This window comes from Megalops cyprinoides, chromosome 21 (genome assembly GCF_013368585.1).
Source record: "Megalops cyprinoides isolate fMegCyp1 chromosome 21, fMegCyp1.pri, whole genome shotgun sequence".
Classification (NCBI taxonomy): domain Eukaryota; kingdom Metazoa; phylum Chordata; class Actinopteri; order Elopiformes; family Megalopidae; genus Megalops; species Megalops cyprinoides.
The window spans coordinates 8,685,925-8,711,574 of NC_050603.1; the positions used below are offsets into that span (position 1 = coordinate 8,685,925).

Genomic DNA, 25,650 nt, shown 5'->3' on the forward strand with positions numbered 1-25,650 from the left:
GGCTTGGGGTAGACTATTGACTAATCCAGCATTTTCTGTTCAGTATCAGCCTCGAATGTGCAAAAAATTAGTCTGTGGAAATCAAGGACAGCAAACCAGTGTTTGCCTGCATTCTAAAGCATTAAGCATACATTACAACATAACACTGTGCAGTGCATTTTTAGGATTATAAAATATAGCCCTGTCAAGATATGTGCAGTTCTATTAACAGTAACCCTGTGATATATTCTTGTATTGACCCAAATTGTCTAGTTCTGCGCGTGCATGTGTGTGTGTGTGTGTGTGTTTGTGTACACTTTAATATGCAGAGTTGTTATGCTTTCCTGTCTGTGAAACAAAATAATATGAGAACCAGTTCACCGACAGGTAAGTAGATCTTCAAAATAAATGGAGTGTATTACTGTATATGCACTTGCCCAGATACAGTAATTCCCCTTCGATCCCGAGGTATAGCTTGGCGGTGTGTTGAAGAATGGTATTTAATTTCAAACCACAAGCCTGGCATCATTTTTATGATGGGCAAATTCAACACATATGTTAGTGTCTTTCGGCATATATTATGAACCATGTTTACATGTACATTTCACTTTTTTATTAAAAAATAATCATCATTTATTATTACTAGTCATAATGATATTGATATTGCTGACAGACTTGAGTCATTTTACGCATGCACTTTCTATCTTTCTTTGGGCTTTCACTGATCTTTCTCTCTCACTCCTTCCTCTTTTCCAGGCTGCTCCATTTTCTGAACACAACCCCGCTCCTCCTCCCCTCCTCTCTTCCTCCTCTCCTTTATCTCAGTCTATGTATCCCTGACTCCTCAGGGACGTAAGTCTTTCACGTTGTTTTGTTCTTGATGTTTTATTATTATTTTTTTGTCTGTCATTTTCTCCTCATAAAATAGTCTCTAAAATTGGTTCAGTCACAGAGAGGATTAATACCTGCAAAGGAATAGAATATCTTGATTGATTGATTATTTCATAAATTATTTTCTTATGCCAGCTGCGGAGTCTGTTAGTCTCTTTCTGTTGCTCGTAACTCAGTTGGTTGCCACAGCAACCGAAGCATTTTCTGCCTCCTCATCCTTCTCTTCCAAGGACTGGACAACACAAGAAGTGACGTCAAAGTTCTTGTACTCCGTGATCGGCTCTGTTGCTTGTCCCGGGCTGATGTCCCCTGCAGCAGCAACAATCTCTTCGCTTTGCAATGGTGGGGTCAAAGTAAGAGACTCGTGCTCTGTGCACAACGTCACTTCCCCCTCCTGCATTAGTAATAAATCAGAATCAAGTCTCAATAACCAACAGATATTACAATAAACCAACCAACAGATATTACAGATATTACCAGAGATATTAGCAGAGATTACTGTCCTGCAATTTTCTTGCTCTCATGAATATCTACAATAGTAATGTAAGCCACAACATATAAGTTAAGTAAGTTACATTACATTACTGGCATTTAAGTGAAGGTTTTAGTAAGTTAAATTTGAAAACATTGCAGGCTATGCGCCAACTATTTTTTTTTTTATTCATGACCATCACTCACCCTAGCCTCCTCCTCTTCCTGTTGCTCCAGCAGACACTCGCTCTCCGTCCCTGCCTCCTTCCCATCCATCGCCGCTGCTTCCCCTTCTCCAGCTGACACGCCCACGTAACCGCCAACGTCCACCTGATAGGCCTCCACCTGCCCCGCCGCCCACAAATCAACGAGGGGTGTGTGAGTGGTGGGGCCCAGGCTGTGGATGGTGCTGTTTGGGGTGGCCTGCAGGGAGCGGGTGGCTCTGTGGAACCTGTGTTCCAGTGCCTTAAAGGAAAGTAGGTTATACGCTCAGTTAATTAAAGCATTTCTGTGGGAAACTAAATATTACACCGATTTAACTTCAGATCACGACATTGCACATCGATAATTACATCCTCCATTTTGTTAAGGGACAAACTAGGAAAGCGATAGCTCTTGCTTACCTGCTGTTGTTGATACTGTAGTAACTGCTGCTGCTGGTAGTGCTGTATTTGTTGCAGTTGCTGCAACTGACTCTGTTGCAAGTTAAGTTGCTGTTGCTGGGATAAAATGTGGCCTGTGTTTCCCTCGTAGCTTTCACACAGGGTCCCGGCCGGCATGACATAAGAGCTGCCGCCGGGGGAGACCACGCCCGAGGGATCGTCATTGATTGGCTCCCAGGCATCGGAGGAGGAGAGGCAGTAGAGGCCCTGAGACACGTAGCTGTGTGGCCAAACGTCTGCTGAAGAGTGATGTAATATTTGATCTGCGAGGAACAGGAAAAGAGAAGGAGCAACAATCATTAGCACACTGGTCAGTGATACGACCTTCTGTTCACAGTTGAGCTGTAGTTAAGTTACATTATTAGAATTTAGCAGATGCTGTTGTCCAGAGCACCTTACATAGGTTACAATTTTCTTACATGTTGCCCATTTATACAGCTGGATATTTACTGTGGCAATTCTGGGTTAAGTACCTTGCCCAAGGGTACAACAGCAGTGCCCTAATGGGGAATTGAACTAGCAACATTTTGATTACAAGCCCTGCTTCTAACCACTATCAACAGTACATACAGCATATTGTTTCAGCACTAATGCGTACACCATTTATGTTTGTACTTTTTTAATAGTAAATGAAACACTTTGGCATTCAACATGAACTTCTCCCAACAGTGAAAGAAAGTGTTTTAGCATTTTTGTAACACAGGAGCACTGAATGCAGAGCAACATTACAGTAGTCATAACTCAATTTGCTGTATTAACACTGCATGTGAAGTACCAGTAATCACTTAGTTACCAGTTTGATTCAAGATACTCTGACAGCAGCACTGCAAGCCATTATCCATTACTACATTTCAGTATTATACATTTTTCATGCTATAACAGTTCAATGCACTACTAGAAAACCCAAACTACTATGGAACTTACAATTCATTCATACCAGTTTGAGGATTCAATCTGAATCTGCTGCCAAATGAAAAAATTACTGAGAAGAAGTAGGCTGCACAACAGAGCAAAAGTATACAAGTGTATATTAAGCTCTCTGAACTACCTGTACAACTATTGTTTTATTAATAACATTCATTATTTTTCTGGATTCAGCATATGTTTTCTTGTACCCACAAATCTTTCTCAGAAAAAAACTTTATTCAGTGAAGAAGCCATTGTTTATACACAGCGTGTGCGTGTGTGTGTGTGTGTGCGCGCGTGTGTGTGCATGTGTGTGTGTGTGTTCGTGTGTCCAGCACCACATGCTAGGATCTCTAACATAAGACATTTTGGAATTAATGATATGAATCTCACCGATATAAGCTCCCCAAAATGGCACTGATGTATTGTGTGTGTGCCTGGTGTGAGTAAAAAATTGCCTGCCATTTTCTTAGAGTTTACCTCTACTGGTGATACTCTCCTGGTTGACATCGCTGAGTTGGGCCACGCTGCCTTGGTTGGATCCAGCGCATAGACTGTCTCCATCCATAGAATTCCAGGCCAGCAAGGTTGCTTCTGAGATTGCAAACTGTTGCATCACTCCTAAAGAGGGGGATAAGGGTTACTATGGTCAATACAGAAGAGAAGAGGAGTCGCATAGATCCCAGAGATTCCTCGTCATTGAGTCTATAATGCGTGGTATGGAAAATACTGCAGTCTATCTGCATTAGGGTGGTCATGTCTGAACAGGAGTACATATAAAGTGGTGTATCTGTGTTAAACCCTCTGCTTTTTCACTTAGATGAACTCAATAGTGGCAAAATAGTTAAATTCACTGATGATAATAGATTAAGAGGAAAAAATGAACTGTTACAAAAATAACACAGGGAGATCTGAATAAGATCAAAAAATGGGCAAACAGCTAACAAAGTGAATATCAGCAGAGTTGTAGTTCTACGCATTCACAATACAAATGTTAAGCAAGCTTTTTTGACCAGACTGAGACTGTGTTACTTAGAGTGTGCAAAGATGACTCTAACATGGTAGCACATTCTTTCATTCTGCCAGCTTATTGTGCAGAAGCAGCAAAAACCAAAATAGCAACATCAGAGAAACAGAAGGTGGGTCAATGTAAAAATGAAATAAAGTTACAGTTGTATAATGCAATAAAGTTTTTCCGATAGTACATTCATAATATTGCTAACATCACAGCTGTTTATTGAAAAACAAATGTGACTTTTTTATCAGATTGTGTGATTCAATAAATTAAACTATTCTATCTGACTGTTTTCAAAATCTTTGTAGTTTAAATATAACTACTATTTTCACACTGTCTGGTATTTAAATACATGCATACAATCCAGGCAGTTGTAGAGTGAAAAAGATGATAACGATTTAAATCACTTTATTATAATTTATTATGCATTGCTTTATTTATCCATGCATGTTCGTACAAAAACAAAGTAAGCAGATTTTGGAGGTTAATCAAATGTTTTTTTTGTTATTAGATTGATTTATTATTAATGTCTGATCCCGATATGCAAGTGACTTGAACCGTTGTCAAAGCACTATATCAGCTCATCAATCAGAAAGGTGGTCACACATAGGTGACGAGGTGAATCTCATCTGTTTGAATTACAAGCTTTGTGAAGATCTAGACAGAAAAGCAATGAAAGGAGCCAATGTGCGCCGCTCAGCAGGGGAACAATGGCGTGTGCCATCAGTACGACTGCAAGGACACTGTTGCGCCCTATTTTAGGATCACAGCCAGCAGCTTCTTTCCTGGAAATATGTTACACGCACACATTTTTATATTTTCTTAACAATAAATATGAAATTGTGTTGCAAGCTTGCATAATACATATGTTTTTATACTCTGTATACCTAGAATACCTTGGACTCTATGATCCTTCAATGCCAAACAATGATATGTTTGCTTCAGATCATAGATAAATGATGAGACATATAGTATGAGCTGAAAGGCTTTCTCTCATCTTTAAATTTATGAGTGTTTCCCCCCCATTCACACTACATTATTGGCATTTAGGAAATGTGCTTATCCAGAGCAACTTACATAGGTTACTATTTTTACATGTTATCCATTTATACAGTTGGATATATTTGCTGAGGCAATTCCATCTTAAGTTCCTTGCCCAAGGGTACAGAAGCAGTGCCCCAGAGGGGCATCAAACCAGCAACCTTTAGGTTATGAGTCCTGCTCCTTAACCACTATGCTACAGTGCTGCTTTTTTTAAAGAGAAGCAGACTGCTTGATCTGAAACATTCAAGTTGTTGCATGACTTGCTCCATCACAACAGCTTTCAGTCTCATTTTGTCTCACCGGCTGCAAAGCGGGCTTCCTTCTCCCCGTCGCTCAGGTCACTGTAGGCGTCGTTTTCCAGCCGTCTCTCCCTCTCGCGGTGCAGGTTGGTCCGACCCGCGCCCCCCTCCGGCCCAGCAGATGGTTTGCCCCAGCTCTGCCACTCGATCATGTGAGCCACGCGGCCCTGGGCCATGGCTGTGGGCTTCGTCACTTTGTCCTTCATGGAGCGTGTCACACCTGAGAGTTTCGGTTCGGGACAGATTCAAAGGGCAAGGACAGGGGACATGGGGAGAGGATTAGCGAGTACGTGACCCATGGAAAAAGAGAGAGAGAGAGAGAGCCAGTATTAATTTTATTAATCTTTTTTTTTCCTGCTGTGAGGAACTGGGCCATGCCAATATTTTGTGGATGATGTGGGTTTTGGTTTTGGGATGATGGTGTTCTGTTGAAGTCTGAATGTGATGGTTGAACTTCCCATGAGTTCCTTTTGCTGGTGGTTGAAGGTTAAGTGAGAGTTAAAGGGAATGCACTGTGATCAATGGAGGGTTGTTGTATTTGCTTTGGCTTGTTGATGTAATAGTTCTTTCACATTTTAAACTGCACTGTGAAAGAGAGATGCTCATATTTATAATAATAGGAATAATTTAATAACATATGAATTATTATCACGCGCACTAATCACATCTATTTGAAAATGTGAAATGAATATGATTTATAATTACATTCTATATTGGGATCTCCATATTTAGGATTAAATAAGAAAATGCAAGTCATAAGTACATGAAATCATTTTAGAATCAGTTTTCAATCGCAAGGCACAAAAACAGAAAAGAAAATACTCAATCAGTTTTTATTTGGTATAGAGTGCTTTTCAATCAGACTGTCACACCTTTACTGTTTGCAGAGGAAGAAAGAAGAAATCACCCATTGAGACTAAATGGTAAAAAATCAACTCCCTGACCCTTTGCCAAAGGTGCTCATAAAACCATGAAAATCTGGAATTTTGTGAGGAAAGATATGTTACAAATACATTATGTCTCATATCAGAGACAGCCAGGCTGCCAGAGAGCTCTGACAGAGGCTGCTGGGTCTCTGTTCATGTCCCCAGGGTTCTGATGAATGGTCTAGAGAAAGACAACAGAACCAGAGGCTACTCCATAAAAATTTAGTTATGTACTCTGGTGCCAAGCCATTCAGTGCTTTATGAACAAGTAAGAAGAACCTTAAACTCAGTTCCAAAACAAACTGGCAACCATTGCTGAGATCCAAGGACAGGGGTGATGTGAGCTTTCTTCTTTCTCTGTTTCTCTCTCCTTGCTTCTTGTTTTGACCAGTCTGCAAATAGCTAAACAATGATTTTGAAGATAATAAAAAAAAACATTGCCGCAGTCTAATCTCCTTGAGACAAATGTGTGCATCATTGTCTCAGCTTCAGACTGTGAGAGAAAGGATTTTAGCCTACCTGCCACTAATTTTTATTATGGAAGATGAAGCTCATGCCTGAGTCTAGCATAACCCATAGGTAATTCACTTTGGGTTTGATGCCCTCCCCCCTTTGTGCTTTTGATCCAAGCTTTGTCTTTTCCTGGTTTAGTTAGAGAAAATTATGAGGCATCATTTTGACATCTGCCTGACATTCACTGAAAGTCTGATACCACTATCATCATCAGGTAAGTCTGATATGCCCAGATAAATGTCATCAGCACAGCTGTGGGAGCTGACATCATGTCTGCAACTGATTCTCCCTGTGGTAGCCATGTACAGAAAAAAAAAAACACGGGGGCTGAGAGTGGATCCATGCGGGACCCCGCAATTTAATATCTGATTTATTTCCTCAAAACAGAGTCCATCAAACTTACAAAGAATCATCCTCCTGCCAAACAGAATTCAAATGAGATTACCGCTATGCCAGAAAGACCTACCTCATCCTTCAGAAGATATGTCAGAATTTAATGATCAAATGAATTAGAGGCAGCACTCAGGTCAAATAGGACAAGGACAGATACATTATCTGCATCAGCACTCAGTCACAAGTATTAGAGTACTCTAACTATTACTGGCACAGTGCTGTGATTGGAATGGAAGAAGGGTAAGCTTGATACAGGCCTTAAATGTAGCGATAAAGAACAAATTACATCTCTTCAGCAAAGGTTTCTCTTCAGAACAAGCAAAAGTGAAAGAACGAGTGATGAAGGCCAAGATATGATCTGAATGACATTAAAATAAGACTTAGCTTGCTAAATACATTTAAGTCACATGAATATTCACTGTAAATATTGATGTTTTAGTGTAATGTGATGTGATAGTGTGCATCTAATCACAGACTTGTCCACACCTGTAGTTTGAACCCCAAGGTGAGGTTCTGCTGTTGTACACCTAAGCAATGCACTTTGCACCAGTTGCTCTGGTCAAAACAGCAGAATTTAATGCAAGTCATTGTAAGTTATTGAATTGTGTGCTACCATGAATGAGTTTCTTCTGACTTACTAGCTTAATACTATAAAGAATGTAACTCAGCTCAGACAATCCACACAATATGTGACCTGTTCTATTTTTGTAAGCAAAAATAATTAACGCTTTGGTGCATAGTAATTCTACAGTTTGGAACACCCTACTGTACACACAACACCGAGCAGTACAGAGACAGCCACAGTCACTTAGACAATACGACATACAAACACTTTACAAATACAGAACAACAATGCACAACATATTACATTTAAACAACAAGCCACATGGGATGTGTTGTTAGTAGTTATTTTATATCTGATTATTGGGTTTGACTGGGTTCCATCAATGACCAAAGGGGCCATTGACAAGTAATATCAATGGAAGCAGAATGTGATACAGGGTACCCACGTGGGGGGCCATGTTGGCTCCGTGCTCTATGTCTGCGTCCCACAGGCTAGAGCCAACATGGGGTCAGTTTACCAGGCACAGGACAGACACACACCTGACACACCTGACAGAGAGGACTTAGCCAGAGCACCGATCCCATAGGCATTGGAGGAGTTTCGCTTCAGACGAGGGAGGATGGAGGTGGTATCTTCCATTGAGAGCTAAATGGAGTGCAAAGAGATATCGATGGATTATATGGGTTATGGGCAAAGAGAGTGCAGGGAGTAGGTAACAGTGAAACACAGCAGAGAAAATGAGAATTCAAGACACAAATTTAAGAAAAGGAAGGTAGGTGTGGTAAAGAAGTTTGTGATAAGGATGGATGTAGGACCATTTAATGAGCAACAGAGCAGGAAAAGAGTGAGGGAAAAGGTGAAAAGGAGAAAAAGGTGTTTGGGTTAATACATCATATACATATGGGAAATCAGGACAGGTCACAAGAGGACATGACCACTCCCTTGGTCACGGATGCATGTAAAATAAATTTCCTTTCAAAAATCCCCCTCTCACCAGCAGTGAAGTTGGTTTGTGGGCAGTGCAGTCTGTTGTGTTGCTGATATACTTGTATAGCAGTATACTGAGAAAAATAAAGAGTTACAACAACACCCTGTCTGTCTGCACCAGTCATAACCATATAGGAGCTCTGCATGGGGAGACAAAGAAAAGGAGAGATAGGAAGATGAATGAGGGGTAACTAAGAGTGGATGATGAAGGTAGACTTACATTGATTCCTTCCCATGAAAAGTCTGTACGTCCATGCTGAAAGAGGGAAAGAAAGAAAAAGAAGAGATGAAAAGAGGGTAGACGGAGGAAGTAAAAGAGAAGAGGAAAAAAAAAAAAGAAGTGGGTAAAGATATTCCAAGGCATTCAAATAGAGGTAGAGGGAAAGCTAAGGTAGAAGGGGGGAGAGGGAATAGTGACAGAAAATGATTTAGGCGATACAGGTGACACAGAGAAAAAGCAGGTGAGGTAGAAGGGTGAGAAACTGTGACAGAAAAAAGTAGGGGTTGGAAGGTAGTTGTAATATTGGTTCATAATTATAGCAGTGTGTATGCTATGAGTGGAGTCTCTCTCTCTCTAATGCTCTACTGTCATTATTGTGGTTCATAATTCCAGCAGCAAGAAGGAAATAAGAAGGAAATATAGCTGCAGGCAGCAATGACCAAGCAAGGAGCGAAGGCCAAAACAACAAAAGCAGTGAGCGGAGTCCGGTTTCTACAAAAACATTGCAGACATGTATCTCCAAGTGTAAAAGTGCACTGATGTCATGCCACACGTGAACATGTTTACATTGCTCAGTGGGATTCAAACCGGTGGCGTTGACTCAGTGTATGGACTGTGCCACTGTGTCTATGCTGGCATTGCATCTGCATTGTTGTGGATAAATTGGAGCTAACAGCCAAATATATCGATTACAAATACAATGAGTGCAAAGTGTACGTGATAATGCTAAGAGTACTTATGCTGATATCCTAGGAATCATGCTTATTTTCTAATAATGCAAACAAAATGTATGCTAATTTGCTAGCAATCATGCTACTAATGCAGACAATCGTAGTTATGCAAATAATGCTAGCAGTCATGCTAATATGTTAATCTCACTAGTCACCACGGTTTTACCGATAGACTAGCAATCATGCTAATATGCTACTCATGCTAACAGTCAAATGTATGCTAATAATGCTAGTAATCATGCCAATATGCTAATCATGCTAACAATCATAGTTACGCTAACATGTCAGCAATCACTATAATGCTAATAATGGTAGCATTTATGTAAAATGTATCAAAGTAAGTAAAAATGTAAAGATACACACCCATTTAAAGCGCCACAGCTCCAAATTCAATGAAAAAATAGAATGTTATTACAGAATTCATAATAATATGAAAAAAATAAAAGTTTACAAGCTGTAACTATTTCATTAATTACAGTCTTTTTTTGCAATTGGAATAAACCTTAATAACTGCCTTGTTATTACAGGTTTAAATATGATTTTGTGATGATTTTAAGGGATCTTACAGTTTTAACGAAACCGTTAAAACATCAGTGAGAATGGCAGCATAGGTAGATACAACATGCTTTGTTTTCAAGTTCAAATTTTTATTTGTCACATGCCCAGGTACAATGTACAGTGCAGTGAAATGATGGTCGGCAGCGGGGCAGACTGTGCAAAACTCACAGCAGAAAAATAAATTACACGCAATCACCAATTACTCACAATAGAAAAAAATATAAAGATAGAAGTATAAAAATATAAAGGAAATAACTTAATGAAGATATAAAACGCGATTGAAAATGTGCAAGACAAATATTGAAAAATGTACAGAACGAAGTTAGACTCCAGTTTGAGCTGCAATTAATGTTCTGATGGCCTGGGGAAATAAGCTCCCACGGAGCCTCTCAGTATTGGCCTCTCAGCCACTGAAAGAGACCATGGTTTGGGTGATGGGGGTCCTTCATTATCTTGCCAGCTCGGGTGCTGCACCGCCTGGTATACAGGTCCTGGAGGGGGGTTAGAACAGACCCTGTTGTGCGCTCCGCTAGTTGCACCACCCTCTGCAGGGCCTTGCGGTCCTGTGAAGAGCAGTTCCCATACCAGGCAGTGATGCCTCCTGCCAGAATGCTCTTGATGGCACCAGAGTAGAAGGTTCTTAAAATCTGTTTTGGCAGTCTGAATTTCTTTAGCAGTCTGAGGTGATAGAGGCGCTGCCGTGCCTTTTTCACCAGGGTGGAAGTGTGAGCGGTCCATCTCAGGTCTTCTGTGAGGAGTACGCCAAGGTATTTGAAGCTGTTCACCCACTCCACTAGGGCACCGTTGATGGAGAGTGGAGTGTAGCTCCTCTGTCGTGTCCTGCAGAAGTCCACAACCAGCTCCTTTGTTTTGCTGACGTTGGGGGAGAGGTGGTTGCCCTGGCACCATTTTGTCAGGTCTTCCACCTCCTCCAGGTAGGCCTTCTCGCTGTTGTTGTTGATCAGGCCCACCACCACAGTATCGTCCGCAAACTTCACAATGGTGTTGGAGCTACTCTTTGCCACACAGTCGTGTGTACAAAGAGTACAGCAGGGGACTGAGGACACAACCCTGAGGAGCACCGGTGTTGAGGGTGAAAGAGGTAGAGGTGAGGCTGCCCACCCTAACCACCTGTGGCCTGCCAGTCAGGAAGTTCAGGATCCATTTGCACAGAGAGCTATGCAGTCCAAGGTCCAGAAGCTTGTTGACCAGTAGGGGGGGAACTATAGAGTTAAAAGCTGAACTGTAATCAATGAACAGCATTCTAACATAGTTCCCTCTGCTGATGTCAAGGTGGGATAGGGCAGTGTGCAGTACGTGGGTGACTGCATCGTCAGTGGAGCGAATGGGGCGACAGGCGAACTGAAGGGGGTCCAGAGAGCATGGTAGAGAGGAGCAGATAATCCTCTCGAAGCATTTCATTATTACTGATGTGAGGGCTACAGGACGGTAGTCGTTTAAGTTGGTGGGGGAGGGCACGTGGGTGCTACGGACTGGGCCAAGGAGAGGTTAAAGATGTTCGCTAACACAGGGGTTAGCAGATCCGCGCAAGTTTTTAGGATGCGCGCAGGGATTCCGTCAGGACCCGCTGCCTTCCTAGTGTTTACTCATCTCAGAGTTCCCCTGACGTCACGCTCTGAGACAGTGAGGGCGTGCTCTCTCCCCCGCATCAGAGCTGAACTCCCAAGCACTATTGTCTTTGCTAACGAGATTCGCGTCATTAGCACCAAACCGTGCAAAGAAGGAGTCGAGGCTGTTAGCGAGAGAGGCGTCAGCACTCACCATGGAGGAAACACTGCCTTTACAGTCCGATATTGACCGTAGTCCTTGCCACATGCGTCGGGTGTCAGAAAGTTGGAATTGTGACTCCACTTTGTTCCTGCACCGTCGTTTTGCGTCTTTCACAGCCCTCCTCAGCTTGTATGAAGCCGCTTTGTAGTCGTCCATGTTCCCAGTCAGAAGGCCGCTGTTAAAGGCAGCAGCGCATGCTTTCAGTGCTTCACGTATGGATTTGTCTACCCATGCTTTCTGGTTAGGAAAGGTCCTAACTTTCGACCTAGGGACTCCGTCGTCCACCAGCTTGACGATGAAGCACGTCACTACTTCCACGTACTTGTTGATGTCGTTGGAGGCGGAGTGGAACATGTCCCAGTCTACATCCGCCAACGCCGGAAAGAAAAGCTGAAATTGTAAGGATTGACCGCAGGGCATCCATATCGCACGATACACAACACTATTATGTGTAACTGTAAGGCCAGTTACAGGTCATGAGATAATGATTTTTATCACTGTGCTGCTCTCTCCTTTTTCAGTGGTGTACAGAAAGACTTGGACATTGCATGCCACACAGAGTCCATCAAGTCCATCTTTCCGTGCCTATAGGTCTGAAAAGGGCCATTACACTTAATTAGGAAACTATATACCCAACAATTTTTTTTTTGTTCTCAGAAACAATTAGTCACTGTTATCACACTGAAACATCAAAGCTAAACTGCAGTACACTCAGTCACACTTACTTTTCTGAGTGAGATCAGACACAGTGTGAATGGTTTATTCACAGATGAGTCATTATCTTAGTGACTTCTTATGAAACAAGTATGGACTTACATTTCGTAGGTCAACGGTTTATTCTGACAGACCTCTGTGCACACAGTAATATTGCCCTATACAGCTATTATAGCAGGATATAACAGCACCATGTCCATGGTGCACAACCATTATAACCACCTCCCACATTGTAGAGTAAAATTCCACATACCAAATTCGTGAAATAGGTAAGATCCAAATACTTTTTTGTATCACTATTCAAATTCCTATGTATTCAAGCAATGGGGGAGTCCTTTATATGTAACTGTCAAATTTTCGCTAGGTTTTTGATACTGCTAGGAGTAAGACATTCCGAGAGATATTTCAGAGGCCCAACACCACAGTACCTGGACGCTACAGATATATATGAGTTTGTCAAGACAATAATATTGAGGACCATCCCAGCTGAATTAGGGAATCCTTATGGAAACATGCTTGATTTTGAGGAGATTTTGGGGTAATATTTTATACTTTTGTGAGTCTGTTAGGTCGTTTTTTTTTTTTCTTTTCTTAGCTGTTCCTTGACTAGTCTCTATCATTTGATTTTGGGCCCTTTCCACTAGCTCTTTGTTCCTTTACCAACACATACAGATGTCTCATTGTTTTCAGACATTAAATGTATCAGACACACTGACTCATCACATTGTTTATGGCCAAAGCCAAAGCCAAGGCATTGTTTGCCATCAAGCAAGCATAGTAATCCCCTTAAAGTATCCCTTTTCTCAGCACCCACCACTAATAGCTTGTGTTTATTTGCCTATTTTGGCATTTTACAGAACTGTGACAAATCTTAAATTACACTTCTGATACAAACGGCCATTGTTTTTAACAAATTATTGAGTTTAGTATATAGTGTACATATCCTTTATCCCAAATTTATATAGCCTTAGCAATTCTAATTTATTCCTTTCCCTAGCAGGCATTGTCCTACCTCGTGTACATGTCTTTTTCTAGACATGTGTCATGGTCTTTGCCTGGGGAAATTTCCACATATTATATTATTTAAATTTATTTACATATTTAGGTTTACAATGATATATTGAGGGGGACAACCCTCAATATATCATTGTAACCCCAGGAGTTACAATTAACGGAATACAGTTACCTTTTTTTGTATCCTAATTACGTAACGCCGTTACATGTATTCCGTTACTCCCCAAGCCTGATATTAAAGTATATGTATTTGAATACAATGTCATTACAGTCCCTGTTGGTGTAATGGTCAAGCGTCCGAATACTTTTGTCCATATAGTATATTTAACACATCATATGTCAAGTCGCAAATATCAGTTATATGACAAGTGCTGTTCTCAGAAGTGCCAGTTTTCCTTTTCATATACCACACACACACACACACACACACATGCGCACACATTAAATATTTTTGCTGTTTGCTGCACAGGCCAAGATTTCATTGATGACTGAAAACCTTTTTGACACTTTTCATAACATCTTAAAACTAGAAGGTTCAAATAAGACATGTTCCTGGTAGCCTAGTTGCTCTCACTTACATTTTCTGGAGAAGATATTCTAAGTGTATGGAGGGTTTTCAAAAGAATATATTCTCAGTGTGTATTCTTGTGATAAAGGCTGAACAGCAGGGAGAACAAACAAAAAAAAATTTAAGCAGTATTACTTTGTACATTTATTAGAGTGAAAATGAGTAGGCAAATGTAAAGTTGGCTTCCTATGGATTTTAACAGCTATATAATCTGACCCGTATGATGCATTAAAATAAAGTTAGGTTGTTATCTGGTGAGTTACATGTCCCTTTATCTGTTTGCAGGGCTTTGTAAGGTTGAGAAGACTCTAGCCAGATGTTTACAAATTAGAGCTTGCTAACAATAAAGTAGTACACTCTTGTGAGTTATCTTATGTAATCTTACGTGAGTTAGCTACTCTGCAGGTTAGGTGTTTGGGTAGCTACAGACAGTGGCGTAACTTTGGGTTGAACATTGGGGGGGGGGAGTTGAGGTCTCCATGAATATGATTATTTGGGGGGGCTGTATTGGCCAGTTTTGATTATTGGGGGGGTTACAACCCACCCATCTCCCCCGTAATTTATGCCCATGGCTACAGACAGACAACAAAAAGGCAAGTGAGATTGTTGGTGAAATTATTCAAATTTTAAGTGCAAATATCTGCATGTGTAAATATGCAAGCAAACACAGGAACTCCAGCTGCCTGTTTTACTGTCTCAATTATGACCTGTGTAGGTTATCGGAACATATACCACTGTCTATTTATATTGGGATGACGGGTATGTGTTTCAAAAAGTTACAGGATGGTGGGAGTGATGTATTTTCATGGTGAAAAAGACTCCACTCTCTCTAGATTGTAAGGTTAAAACAATAGAACAATTTAAAAATCAGTTAAAAAAAAACACTCTCAACACCAGCACATTACACTTGAGCTTGGCCATGCTAATAATTTGACATTTGCAGGGTATCTGAAAGCTAGCAATCATGTTAACATTAGGTGTAAACAGCCCCCCCCCCCCCCCCCACCACACTTTAATTAGACACCTCCTACTATAAATTGCAGTCTCAAACCCACAACAAATATGGCTTGTGAAAGTACAAATGGCAAACACAAGGCAGAGAACAGAGGAAGCAAACAAACATGTCCCCCCCTTTCACAGTGGTGCTTTTATGTGTTTTTTTTATTATTCATCACAATGGACGCAGCTGAACTGATTAATGGCTCTGTGACCTAGACTTTCTCACAGATGCTGCCACTACAAGTGTAAAATTCAACCGTATCCAAGAGAGCAAGTGAGTACCCTGCAAAGGTACCCACCCGGAGAAATCCTTCATCTCCTGGGCTGATGATATTATGCGTAAAATTGCCGTTTATTTCTCAAGGGTCACTCACTTTGCTTGGATGTTTTATTTAAACATTCTGACAACATCATTCTTTAGCAAAAAGTGTTTGAAAAGGCAACAAAAATATTTATTGATATCATTATAATTCTGGTGCATTCAACCATCCATCCATATAGGTATTTTTTGATGCAAATCTTACTCAGTCCATGAAACTGCTCTGTGTCGACCATCTCGCCTCATTACAGCATCTTCTAAAGTGAAAATTTTACAGTGGATCCAGCTGACAATGTGTGCTTTTGCAAAGCTGGACCAAGTTCATGAAGGAAGGCAGATGAGTTACATGTGAATACCAGCCATACCTGCTCCCCATCCTTCCGCACTGGGACTCCATCCGCCACTGCGGGAGCAGAGATGAAGAGAAAGAAGGGAGAATATACAATAATAAAGATTGTAAGTATTTCCGAATAAACCACACATGAATACAGTCACAGAGAGGAAAAACAATGATTGTTTTGCACACCAAATTTCAGTCTAAATAAGCAAAAGAGCACCTACTACAACAGAGGTATGGTTTTGTATATACACACAATCATACATTCAAATCTGATTTAGCATGTGCTCACTTTTTTTAAACAACTGATAGGTATTAGTGATTCTTTGAAATATTTCAGAATACAATGTCAAAGCTCTGTGCAGCAAGTAAAATATGCACTATTAGCTAATAGAACCAATAAGAAAATGAAAGGATTACAGCTGTTCATATGAATTACACACCCAGTGACTGATCTGTGGTCTGTTAAAATGTTAACTAAATCACTGTTCAGCTCATGGGATTGTGGAGTAATACCCACCTAGCTACACAATCTATCTTACTGTCCTAGAATAAAGTTGCATGTCGATATAAATACATACAAATCAATACAATACATAGCAATATAAATGACAAGAGAGTCCAGAGCAGACGTTATGGTAACAGGAATGCAGTGGTAAGTGAAAATGACGTGAAACAGATATAACATTGTGAATTACTCAGAAGAAATTTACCACAGTACATCCAAACTAGACAAACCTCACCATGTCTAGAGCCAGAAATATATAATATTGGGCTACAAAAACAAAAGCTTTGTAAGCAGCGTTTATTATTACCCAGATAACTACTTGGCTATCACATTTAGCACTTTAGATTTTCCAGCCAGTTGGTAATTCACCAGCTTGGCTAGTATTTTTGTGCAATTTGACCCACTTGCCAGTATTTTTTGGATATTGAATACAATTTGGATGTTTGGATATTTGGACATTTAATACAATTTATGTACAAGATTGTGGTGTCGAGCAATTGCATGTTCATTTTCAAATGTGTAAAATAATAACACGATGATGACAGAATACAAATCAGAAAAAAATGAAGGAAAAACTACAAAGCTACAACAATAACACACAAAATCAGACAATAAAATCTATCTCCTTGGTCTTAGATTGTGACTTCACTCATACTGGGTTGCCTACAAGCTCACCAGATGGAAAAGCAAACAAATCAAGTCATCCCGATTTGAGTCATTGCAAATACCAGGTTGATTCACTCAGCAAGATGTCTTTCCAAAACAAAAAGTCGATGCATGAAGGGCGTCCTCAGACAATCCAATTCCATATGCACAAAATAAATTTCACAGAAGACATGCCATAATGAAACCACATATATGGAACATTGCTTGCCCTTAATATTTTCCCCGTGAAGGTACTTCACAAATTCTCACTTGCCAGGTTTACAGTTTATATCAAATCCAGAAGTGTCTCCTGACAAGCTGTTGCAGGGTGTAGAGGTGCTCTCTATCCAGGGAGAGGAGCCAGAATGGAGGCATACAGTGGTCCTTGGTGAGTGCTCTGACCATTTTGTTACATACCCTCTGTCCTGGCGAGTGGGTGGATCGACATGTTGGAAGGTGAATGGCACCTTATGGAGCCCAGATGGTAAAACTGTGTCCTGAAATGACCATTCAGGGTTGAGACTGCAGCTTGTTCCCATACTTGTAGCGTAGCAGGGACCTCCCAGCGCCTGTTTGTCTGGACCAGGCTCTTCCAAGTGGTTCGATCACCTTTTTAACCCTAGTCACAGGTTCAATCTACCTCACGCATTTACATCCTGAAATGTGCTCCCAGGAGGTGGGTACGTACGGGGTGCATTACAGCATTCATCCCTGGATATAGCAGCTGATTTTTAATGCCAAAATGGGGATAATGCAGCTGGGTCACCCTCATATCCACCCTCCTCTACATTACCTGAAAATTGTATCTGGTGTTCAGCAGACTGGGATTTTCCAGCTGGGTAGCGCTAAATTTTCTGCTGAGTTGTAAGGGAAAAAGAGTTCAGTGAGGGAGTTAGCCTCCTTCTCTGCGCCTTGCTAACTGCAGAATCCAGTAGTGTGGTGTCCTCCCCCGTCAACTCTGACAGGTATTGGCAAGACACGGCTGCTTTCACAAATACAGCAGGCAAAGAGTAGGTGGCACCGCTTGAGTTTTCGCTCATTAGAGAGTGCAGCTGTTGGCATACCATTCCTAAGGCACTGTCATGCCAGATAGCCGACCGCTTCACACGTTCCTGCTACCAACACGGAAGAGGTGATGGCACCACCTCGGTCTTGTCAGGGTTGACCACTCTGGTTGACCTCATTCTCGCTTTGAAGTTTTTTTTTTTTCCCTCTCTCCTTTTTCCAGTGCTTTCTTGGCCTTGTTGATGTAGGGACGTTCTGGCTGCCCACCGCGTGGCAGCTCAGCGATGACTTGCTGGCTCGCCACCACTTCTACTAGCTGAGCGGCTGTCTTCAGGCTGTGAGGATTTGGCATCAGAGGGTAAGACGCGCTGGAAGCAGCCCATGACGATGCATTCCAGCACTGCTGTGAACCCCCCCCCCCCCTTCCTCTGATCTGGGCCAAACTGCAGACACTTCAGCACCCCTGATGAATCTTCTTCTTGGCGTTTTGTCACAAAATAGGTTTTCGTACTCACTATGCTGTGGCATTTTGTCTTCTAAAACATCCCGACCGTATGCAAATGCTGTGATCACAGCTTCATTTTGCAGTAAATAATAATATGCTGACTTATCTTTCCAAATGAGTGAAAATAATGAGAAAAAAAACTCAACACAATGACACAGTGTATGTTTTGCCAAAACATTAGCTTGAAGGTGAAAGTAATGCGCATGCAATGTCTAGTCATGGATGGCAGTCGTAGTTTAACTGTGATCTGACAGTGGCATAGGGAAAAGGTTAAAATCCACATGCTGTTTTGGTGCACATTATGCAGTTTATCTTCATTTGGAAAGCGCAACAAGACTTCTATATTGGGAACTACAGTTAAATGGGAAGTAGAGACATACATAAATTTGCTATCTCATGCAAATTAATGCAATCCAAAATCCTGTGTTATAATTATAAAGATATTGGTTTAGAACATAGAACATATAGAGCAATCACAAACTTGTGGTAATTAAAGTAAAAGAATACACAAGCAAGGTTTCAGTTTAGATAAGGCCTTACTTTTCCAGTAAGACAATGGCACCACAGGAGTGAGTGAGTGGATATTATGACACTTAAAGTTAGAAACCTTCACTACCACTTTTTTAGATCCTATTCTATCATTTCAAAAGTGCCCTAAATTGTGAATCCTCCAGTGAGCTCAGAGAGTAGAGCATTTTTACTCAGCATTACACTACTGTACTGAAATATATTCTCAAGAATGATGTTTTGTGTCTCTTCTATGAAGTAATACAATCCAAATTAACACATCACTTAACAAGATTCCTCTCTTAAGATTAATTACAGTATGCTTTCTGGGTTAGTTCTTCAATCAATGTTCTGTCTCTAGAGAAATGCAACTTGTAATTAAGATGAAAAAGTGGAGCATGATAAAATTATGATGGTTTGAATTTGGGATTGTGTTTAATCGTGGGTAGGTTATTTAATCCAGACACTCTGTGTGACTCCTTATCCATTTTAATCCAATTGAACCTTGGATTCCATCAACATTTACCTTAAACTTTGACTCACAGTTAAAATAAAGTTACCGTCTCATTCACAGACAGTCTGGCAACTTACAGTAACATTTTCATTTAATTATAATTCAAAGTTAGGGACAAATACTTAAATATTAATATTGGTATCAAGCTCCTGATTCAATGTTTGTATTGTAATGGTGTGACACACCAGACCAGTGACAACTTGTTATGTAAATCTGTTTTGCTTGTATTTATAGGGCTCTTCTACATTTAAATTAGCACTTTAATCTGTGCAAGCCATGTTTTTTTTACTTATAAAGCCAAAGACCACTACCAAACTACCCAATCTATCTAGTCTGACAAAGCCTACTGTCTCATGTTGACTCTACTTCAAACTGCGGTTGGCTACAAATGATGTTAATCTCATTCCTGCATAGATATGACACACATCAACCCATAACTTGGCCGAATGGTATTCCTGCAATCCAAATATGATGATGGCAGCATTAGGCCACTGGAACCAATAGCAAACAATCTTTCTGTGGTGTGATATTACACGGTAATACCTAACTTCTTGATTTTTGTAATTATGTATAATTGTATTATGTTTTTTTTTTTCAAAACAGCAACAAAAGGTCCACATTTTCAACTAGATGAGTACTAATGCAAATTCAGATAGTTGGAACAAACAACAGTCGACATTAACAATTTAAAATTTCTAAGTGAGTTGAGAAGACACACGGACGCTAACTAAACATGCAATCTTTTGTGACAGGCCCCCAGCCGAAAGAGGCAGGGGGCCTGCTATGGAGTCTCGGCGGATACGGCCCCGTGGGCATCGGGCTGAGTGAGAGGACCGCTCCAGATCAGCAAGCACAGTGTCAACGCTGGCCGATCGCGCGGAATCAGTATTCATGTCTTGGACAAGAGGAAGGGATCCGTCTTTTGACAAACTCTGCTTAACAACAGCAACTCTCGGGCCTACACCGGCATGCAACTGACTGTGTGCTTTTAACTCTAACACAGTGTGAAGTCTGATGACTGAGTCATCCCAGCTTGTCTGTTCAGAACAGCAGCGTTAAGGGCAAAATGAAAAAAACATCTGAAGAATAACAGATGAATACTCATGTGCTGTGCTACTCTGAACCTGTGGTACACTGGGTTTCAACCTGATGAAAAACTATTCTATAGGGTTGCAGCGGCAAGTGCTTGATGCATTATGAGCAAATATACTATGGCAAAAATTTTTGATTTGGTTTGTTCCATTTCAGAACTCCCATTCTTCAACGTAACATGCCTCAGAATGGATAGCTAAGTGAAAATATAAATCATTTTTCAGCTGTATGAATATATTCAAGCACAGAGTGACACATAATCCTATCTCTGTTTCTCTGCCACCCATAAAGACTGTTTTTATTTTTCTACCACCCTTAGCCACTGTTCAGACTAACTGAATAACTACACCACCTGTTACCTAACTTTTACCCACACACTATATTTCACAGTGAAACAAGTTTGTTCAGCAGGTGTGGATTTGTGGATCAGTCATAAGATGAAATTGTAGTGCATGGCAACCATCAAGTCATGCTCTATCCAGTCAACGTTTCTGTTAGTCAAAGTGTGCTGTTAGCCAGTCAATCATTTGAACTATGAGTCAGTGAGGTTATGTGCGTACAATCTGCAGGCGCCCGACAATTGGATTTATAAGGAGCGCTTGCAGTGAATACCTGCTGTGTTCACACATTTTGCTATCAGTGTGAGAATATGTGAACTGATCAAATAACCCACGGAACCCCGTCCAAAACATCACTGCCATGACAAGTTTATTGAGGTCACAACTGTAACAGTGGTACGCTGAACACCTTGTGTGGTTGTTTTAGTGTAGTTCTAATGAAGAATTAATGTACCTCAACACACCAAACTGAATAAAAAAACCCCACTCAGAACTTTCTCACAACAGGTCACAAGTATAGTGTGACAGCTTTTGCCATTTGCTTCTAGTACTTTTCATAAGCATATTATGTTACTGTCATCTAGAAGATGCTCTTATCCAGAGCAACTTACACAGGTTACAGTTACTACATGGTATCCATTTATATAGCTGGATAATTACTGAACAATTGTCGTTTAAGTACCTTGCCCACGGGTACACCAGCAGTGCCCTAGTGGGGAATTGAACTGGCAACATTTCGGTTATTTAGCTCTGTGAGTATGAGGACCTAGAGTATCCAGGCAGTTGTATGTACCTCTCAACAGTTTGTCTGTCAACAGTTTTAATGAAATCAATATGAGGGAAATCCTCTGTAATGTAATATGAAAGAGACACACTGAGACATACACATGCCCAAACTCAATGACACACCCAGCCTCAGCGGTGTCAATGGCAAGACATACTTCCCCACAGGTTGACCTAACACATAGATAGGGCGGGGAGATCACTCGGGCAATAATTTACCAGCAGAGCGTCATGTTCCTGACAATATGGAAGCCGGATACTTGTTTTCTATTTGCCACCGCCCTCTCATTCTCTCTCCCCTTTCAAGGAACAGTAAATAACCGGGAGCATTTGGGCAGCAGCGTAGCATAGTGGAAAGGACCAGTACTCCTGGCTGAAAGGTTGCTGGTTTGATTCCCTGCAGGGGCACTGTTGCTGTACCTTCAGGCAAGGTACTTAACCCAGAATTGCCACAGTAAATACCCAGCTGTATAAATGGATAGTGTGTAAAGATTGTAACCCACGTAATTTGCTCTGAATAAGAGTGTCTGGTAAATGACATTAACTTATTTACCAAGTCAACTACAGGCAATACTATTTTTGTACATTTGTCAAATTATGATGTTGAAAAATAATTTCATAAGTGGCCATAGTCCTGTGTTGCAAAGATGTCCAGATTGGTAATGGAGGTATATACCTCAAATTGCACTGTGCTGCAAAATATTTTAGTGTAAAAGGTGTAATGTTATGTTCGCTTTACTGCCCTGAATTTTCTCATTCATTGATAGAAGTTAAAGGAGCAGTGATATCAATTAATCTCAACTAGAGCTCTGCTGTCTCTATGACTTTCCTGGCTAATGAATCACTGTCATGTCTTTGAAAGTGTAACTGTGAAACTGAGTCAGCAGGCTGATTACTTGCTGTAATTCTGGGTGATAGTGGTGAAGGTAGAATATTAGGAGTATAGTGTACTGGTATGCATATTGTAGTTATTACCTAATTATAATGAGGACACTAAGCAAGTCAGAGCTATGAAGCGTTGCTATATACTAGCATATACTTTTTCGATAAAATAGGAAGCTACAAAATATACACTTGACGTATAGTAATATGCCTTAATACAATGGCACCAAGACTGTAACTCAATACAAGTGAAGGGGAAAAGGGTATCGATGTAAATTCAATAATTCTCCTGTTGTACAGCTACACTAAAAGCCCATTACAGTGTACATTCTGTTGATATCTGAAACTGAATCGCTGTAGTGCACCTAATTGCAAATGGTAATTAATAAATATACTCTTTTAGTAATGCAGAACTTAATAATTTTATATTTTACTGTATAGCTTATATGTTAACAGAGTTAATGTGTTCCTGAATGCGTCCTAATATACTAAAACTTATCGGGGTGCAGCTGACCCATATCAGTTTCAGAGCTCTATTCGTTTGCATCTAAATTGCCACTGTAGCCGAGTAACAGATGTTACATACAATGAGACATGCAGTGCATGACATTTCACCCCATTTCAATTTAATGTTTCACATTGATATTTATTTCAATTTATAATGTCATCTAGATTACAGGTTGCCCTAATTCTGAATTTCTCAATGATTTACATTGCTATTGTAAGAATAAACTATTCTGATTTCTGACATAAATATGATATGCTATAAATGAAAATATCTGGAAACTGATAAGGTTAGGCTAGGTGTACATACATGTAGCCTTTTCAGTCACAGTCATGAAACAGCTATTGTTTTTGTTATTTGTGCCCACATTATTTATACCATAGCTCTGAACTGACAGTTGTTACGATGGCATTCCCAATCATTCTTTAAATTGCAGGACTGACCTACATATTTTACACTTCTGTCTTGCTGTAATTGATCAAAGCTGCCCAGCATCATATTCCAATGCTGGTGTCTATGTGAGCGCATACCACATAATCGAACAGAAGTACATAGTTAACTTGAATTTACCCCTAGTTACAGTAATGCTCTCCCTCTCCCCCTTCCCTTTCTATAATGAAATTCAGCATGTCTTCTCACTCTGCTCTCCCTGTCTGTCTGTATCTGTTTTTACATGTAACACCACACCATTTACATGTAAGCATTGCCAAGAACAGATTTATTTCCCCCTCAGTCTGTCTTTGCCTGTGATCACTGTAAACAGTCTATTATAACGTTGCAGTCTCCCTCTTTTCTCCTCCACCCTCCCTCCTCTCTCTCTCTCTCTCTCTCTCTCTCTCTCTCTCTCTATCTCTCTCTCTCTCACACACACACACACACACACACAGACACACACACACACACACACCGTCATAAATATAACTCTGGCATAAGACATGTATTAGGTGGACATGCAGAACATTCCAACCTATTGTACCTCACATCCTCATCAATAAAATACTGAAGTGCCGCGCTGCACCTTACCATTGCAAATCTCAGTCTATTCCTGAGCATTGAAGACAGACATCATTATCAAAAGGTTACCATAGAAACCCACACCCCTATCATTAGTGCCCCAATTAAGATAATCCCTTTCTCGTCCCTGCTGAATGTTTAGCAAATGAAAGAAATTCTTACTGAGTGTCCTGGAGCCGATACATCCCATGGTTTTTACAAAGGCCCAGAAAACAAGCAAGGAAGCGCCACCCTGTCACCATACATTCTCTCTCTCTCTCCTTCTCCCTCTCCCCTTCCTCTCTCTTTCTCGCTCTGTGGGTGCCCCCCTCTCTGTCTCTCTCTCTCTCTCTCTCTCTCTCTCTCTCTCTCTCTCACTCTCTCTCTCTCTCCGCTTCTCACAGTGCGATGCACCAGTCAGTCAGTAAGTGAGTCAGTGTGTCTGAGAGGAGTCAAGGGAGAGAGGATCATTATCGTACAATTTTCTCTATCGTTTACCAAAACAGCACCGGTTTTTGTTACCATAGCGTTTGAAATGAGGATGACCTTGAGAATGACAGTGACAGGCTAAAGCTGAATGTAAATATGAATGAACAAATGTGAATCCACTAGTTTGCCATGAAATGTACAAAAAATGTCAGCTATTGATTCCACCAGTGTAAAATGTTCACATTCATTAGTTTGGAAAAATATGTACCATGGGCAACTTACGTGTAACAAATCAGTCTTCTGAACGAATTAAAATGGCGGTAAGTTAGACTGCGATATATAACTCATCACTGTGTTGTTCTGATATTTTTACCTTGGTATAAATTTTGGGATATTCCTGTCCTCTGTCTCCCTTTCTCTTGCTGCTTTACAATGCAGTACAGCTGTTCCCCCCCCCCCCCCCCTTCTCTCAATCTCTGTCTCTCTCACCGAGACATACCACACTTGCGTAAACACACATATTGATCTAATACTGAATAGGCTGGAGCTACCAAAACAGTATTTTATCATCTCTTTCATTTGCTTGCTCTCTCTCTCTCTCTCATTCTTTCTCCTCCCACTCTCCTTCATCATCACATTCATTCTTCCTCACCCTCTGCATTAGAAAAAAAAATATATATATCATCTGCAAGTGCGTGAATAGTGTCTAATCTCGTGGATTTACTTCTCTGTTTTTTTGCCATCTTTTTGTCAAGCCACAGGTCTGCGTAGGGCACGCATGCATGTGCCCAAAGATGTCTCCATGTGTATACACATTTCCCATACATGGCAGCTCACAGACGGGAGGGAGACAGGGCAATCGTTTTTCATTGAATCTGCAAGCAGTGAGGGAGAGAGAGAGTGAAAACGGCTGACAGAAAAGCAAGAGAGTGGAAGCAAAGGAAGGGAGAGAGAGAGAGAGAGAGAGAGAGAGAGAGAGAGAGAGAGAGAGAGAGAGAGAGAGAGAGAGAGAGAGAGAGAGAGAGAGAGGAGACAGCTTTGA

The 25,650-nt window shown here is 40.8% G+C and overlaps 1 protein-coding gene across 4 annotated transcripts; it reads right to left on the reverse strand.

Moving 5' to 3' along the window:
• Positions 1 to 706: 706 nt before the first annotated feature.
• On the reverse strand, positions 707 to 24,473 carry LOC118768947. 4 transcript variants are annotated; one of them, XM_036515933.1, is made up of 10 exons: positions 24,363 to 24,473; positions 15,931 to 15,968; positions 9,966 to 9,983; positions 8,872 to 8,907; positions 8,204 to 8,309; positions 5,269 to 5,487; positions 3,390 to 3,530; positions 1,965 to 2,266; positions 1,549 to 1,806; positions 707 to 1,264 (listed from the first exon to the last, which is right to left on the reverse strand). In XM_036515933.1, exons 1-10 carry the CDS (start codon positions 24,388 to 24,390, stop codon positions 1,043 to 1,045), a joined length of 1,368 nt encoding a protein of 455 aa, XP_036371826.1. In that variant the 5' UTR covers positions 24,391 to 24,473; the 3' UTR covers positions 707 to 1,042. The 4 variants fall into 4 exon arrangements, with proteins under 4 accessions (XP_036371826.1, XP_036371827.1, XP_036371825.1 ...); XM_036515934.1 differs by lacking the exon at positions 9,966 to 9,983; XM_036515932.1 differs by lacking the exons at positions 9,966 to 9,983; positions 15,931 to 15,968; positions 24,363 to 24,473 and having other exon boundaries at positions 8,213 to 8,309; positions 8,872 to 9,707.
• Positions 24,474 to 25,650: the final 1,177 nt, after the last annotated feature.

Coding starts and splice junctions, on each gene's coding strand:
- LOC118768947 (XM_036515931.1), bottom strand. CDS start 9,015: ATGCCTTGGAATATCTTTACCCACTTCTTTTTTTTTTTTCCTCTTCTC. Junction 8,310..8,871: donor TTTCATGGGAAGGAATCAAT/GTAAGTCTACCT, acceptor CACTCCATTTAG/CTCTCAATGGAAGATACCAC. Junction 5,488..8,203: donor CTCTCTGTCAGGTGTGTCAG/GTGTGTGTCTGT, acceptor CGAAACTCTCAG/GTGTGACACGCTCCATGAAG.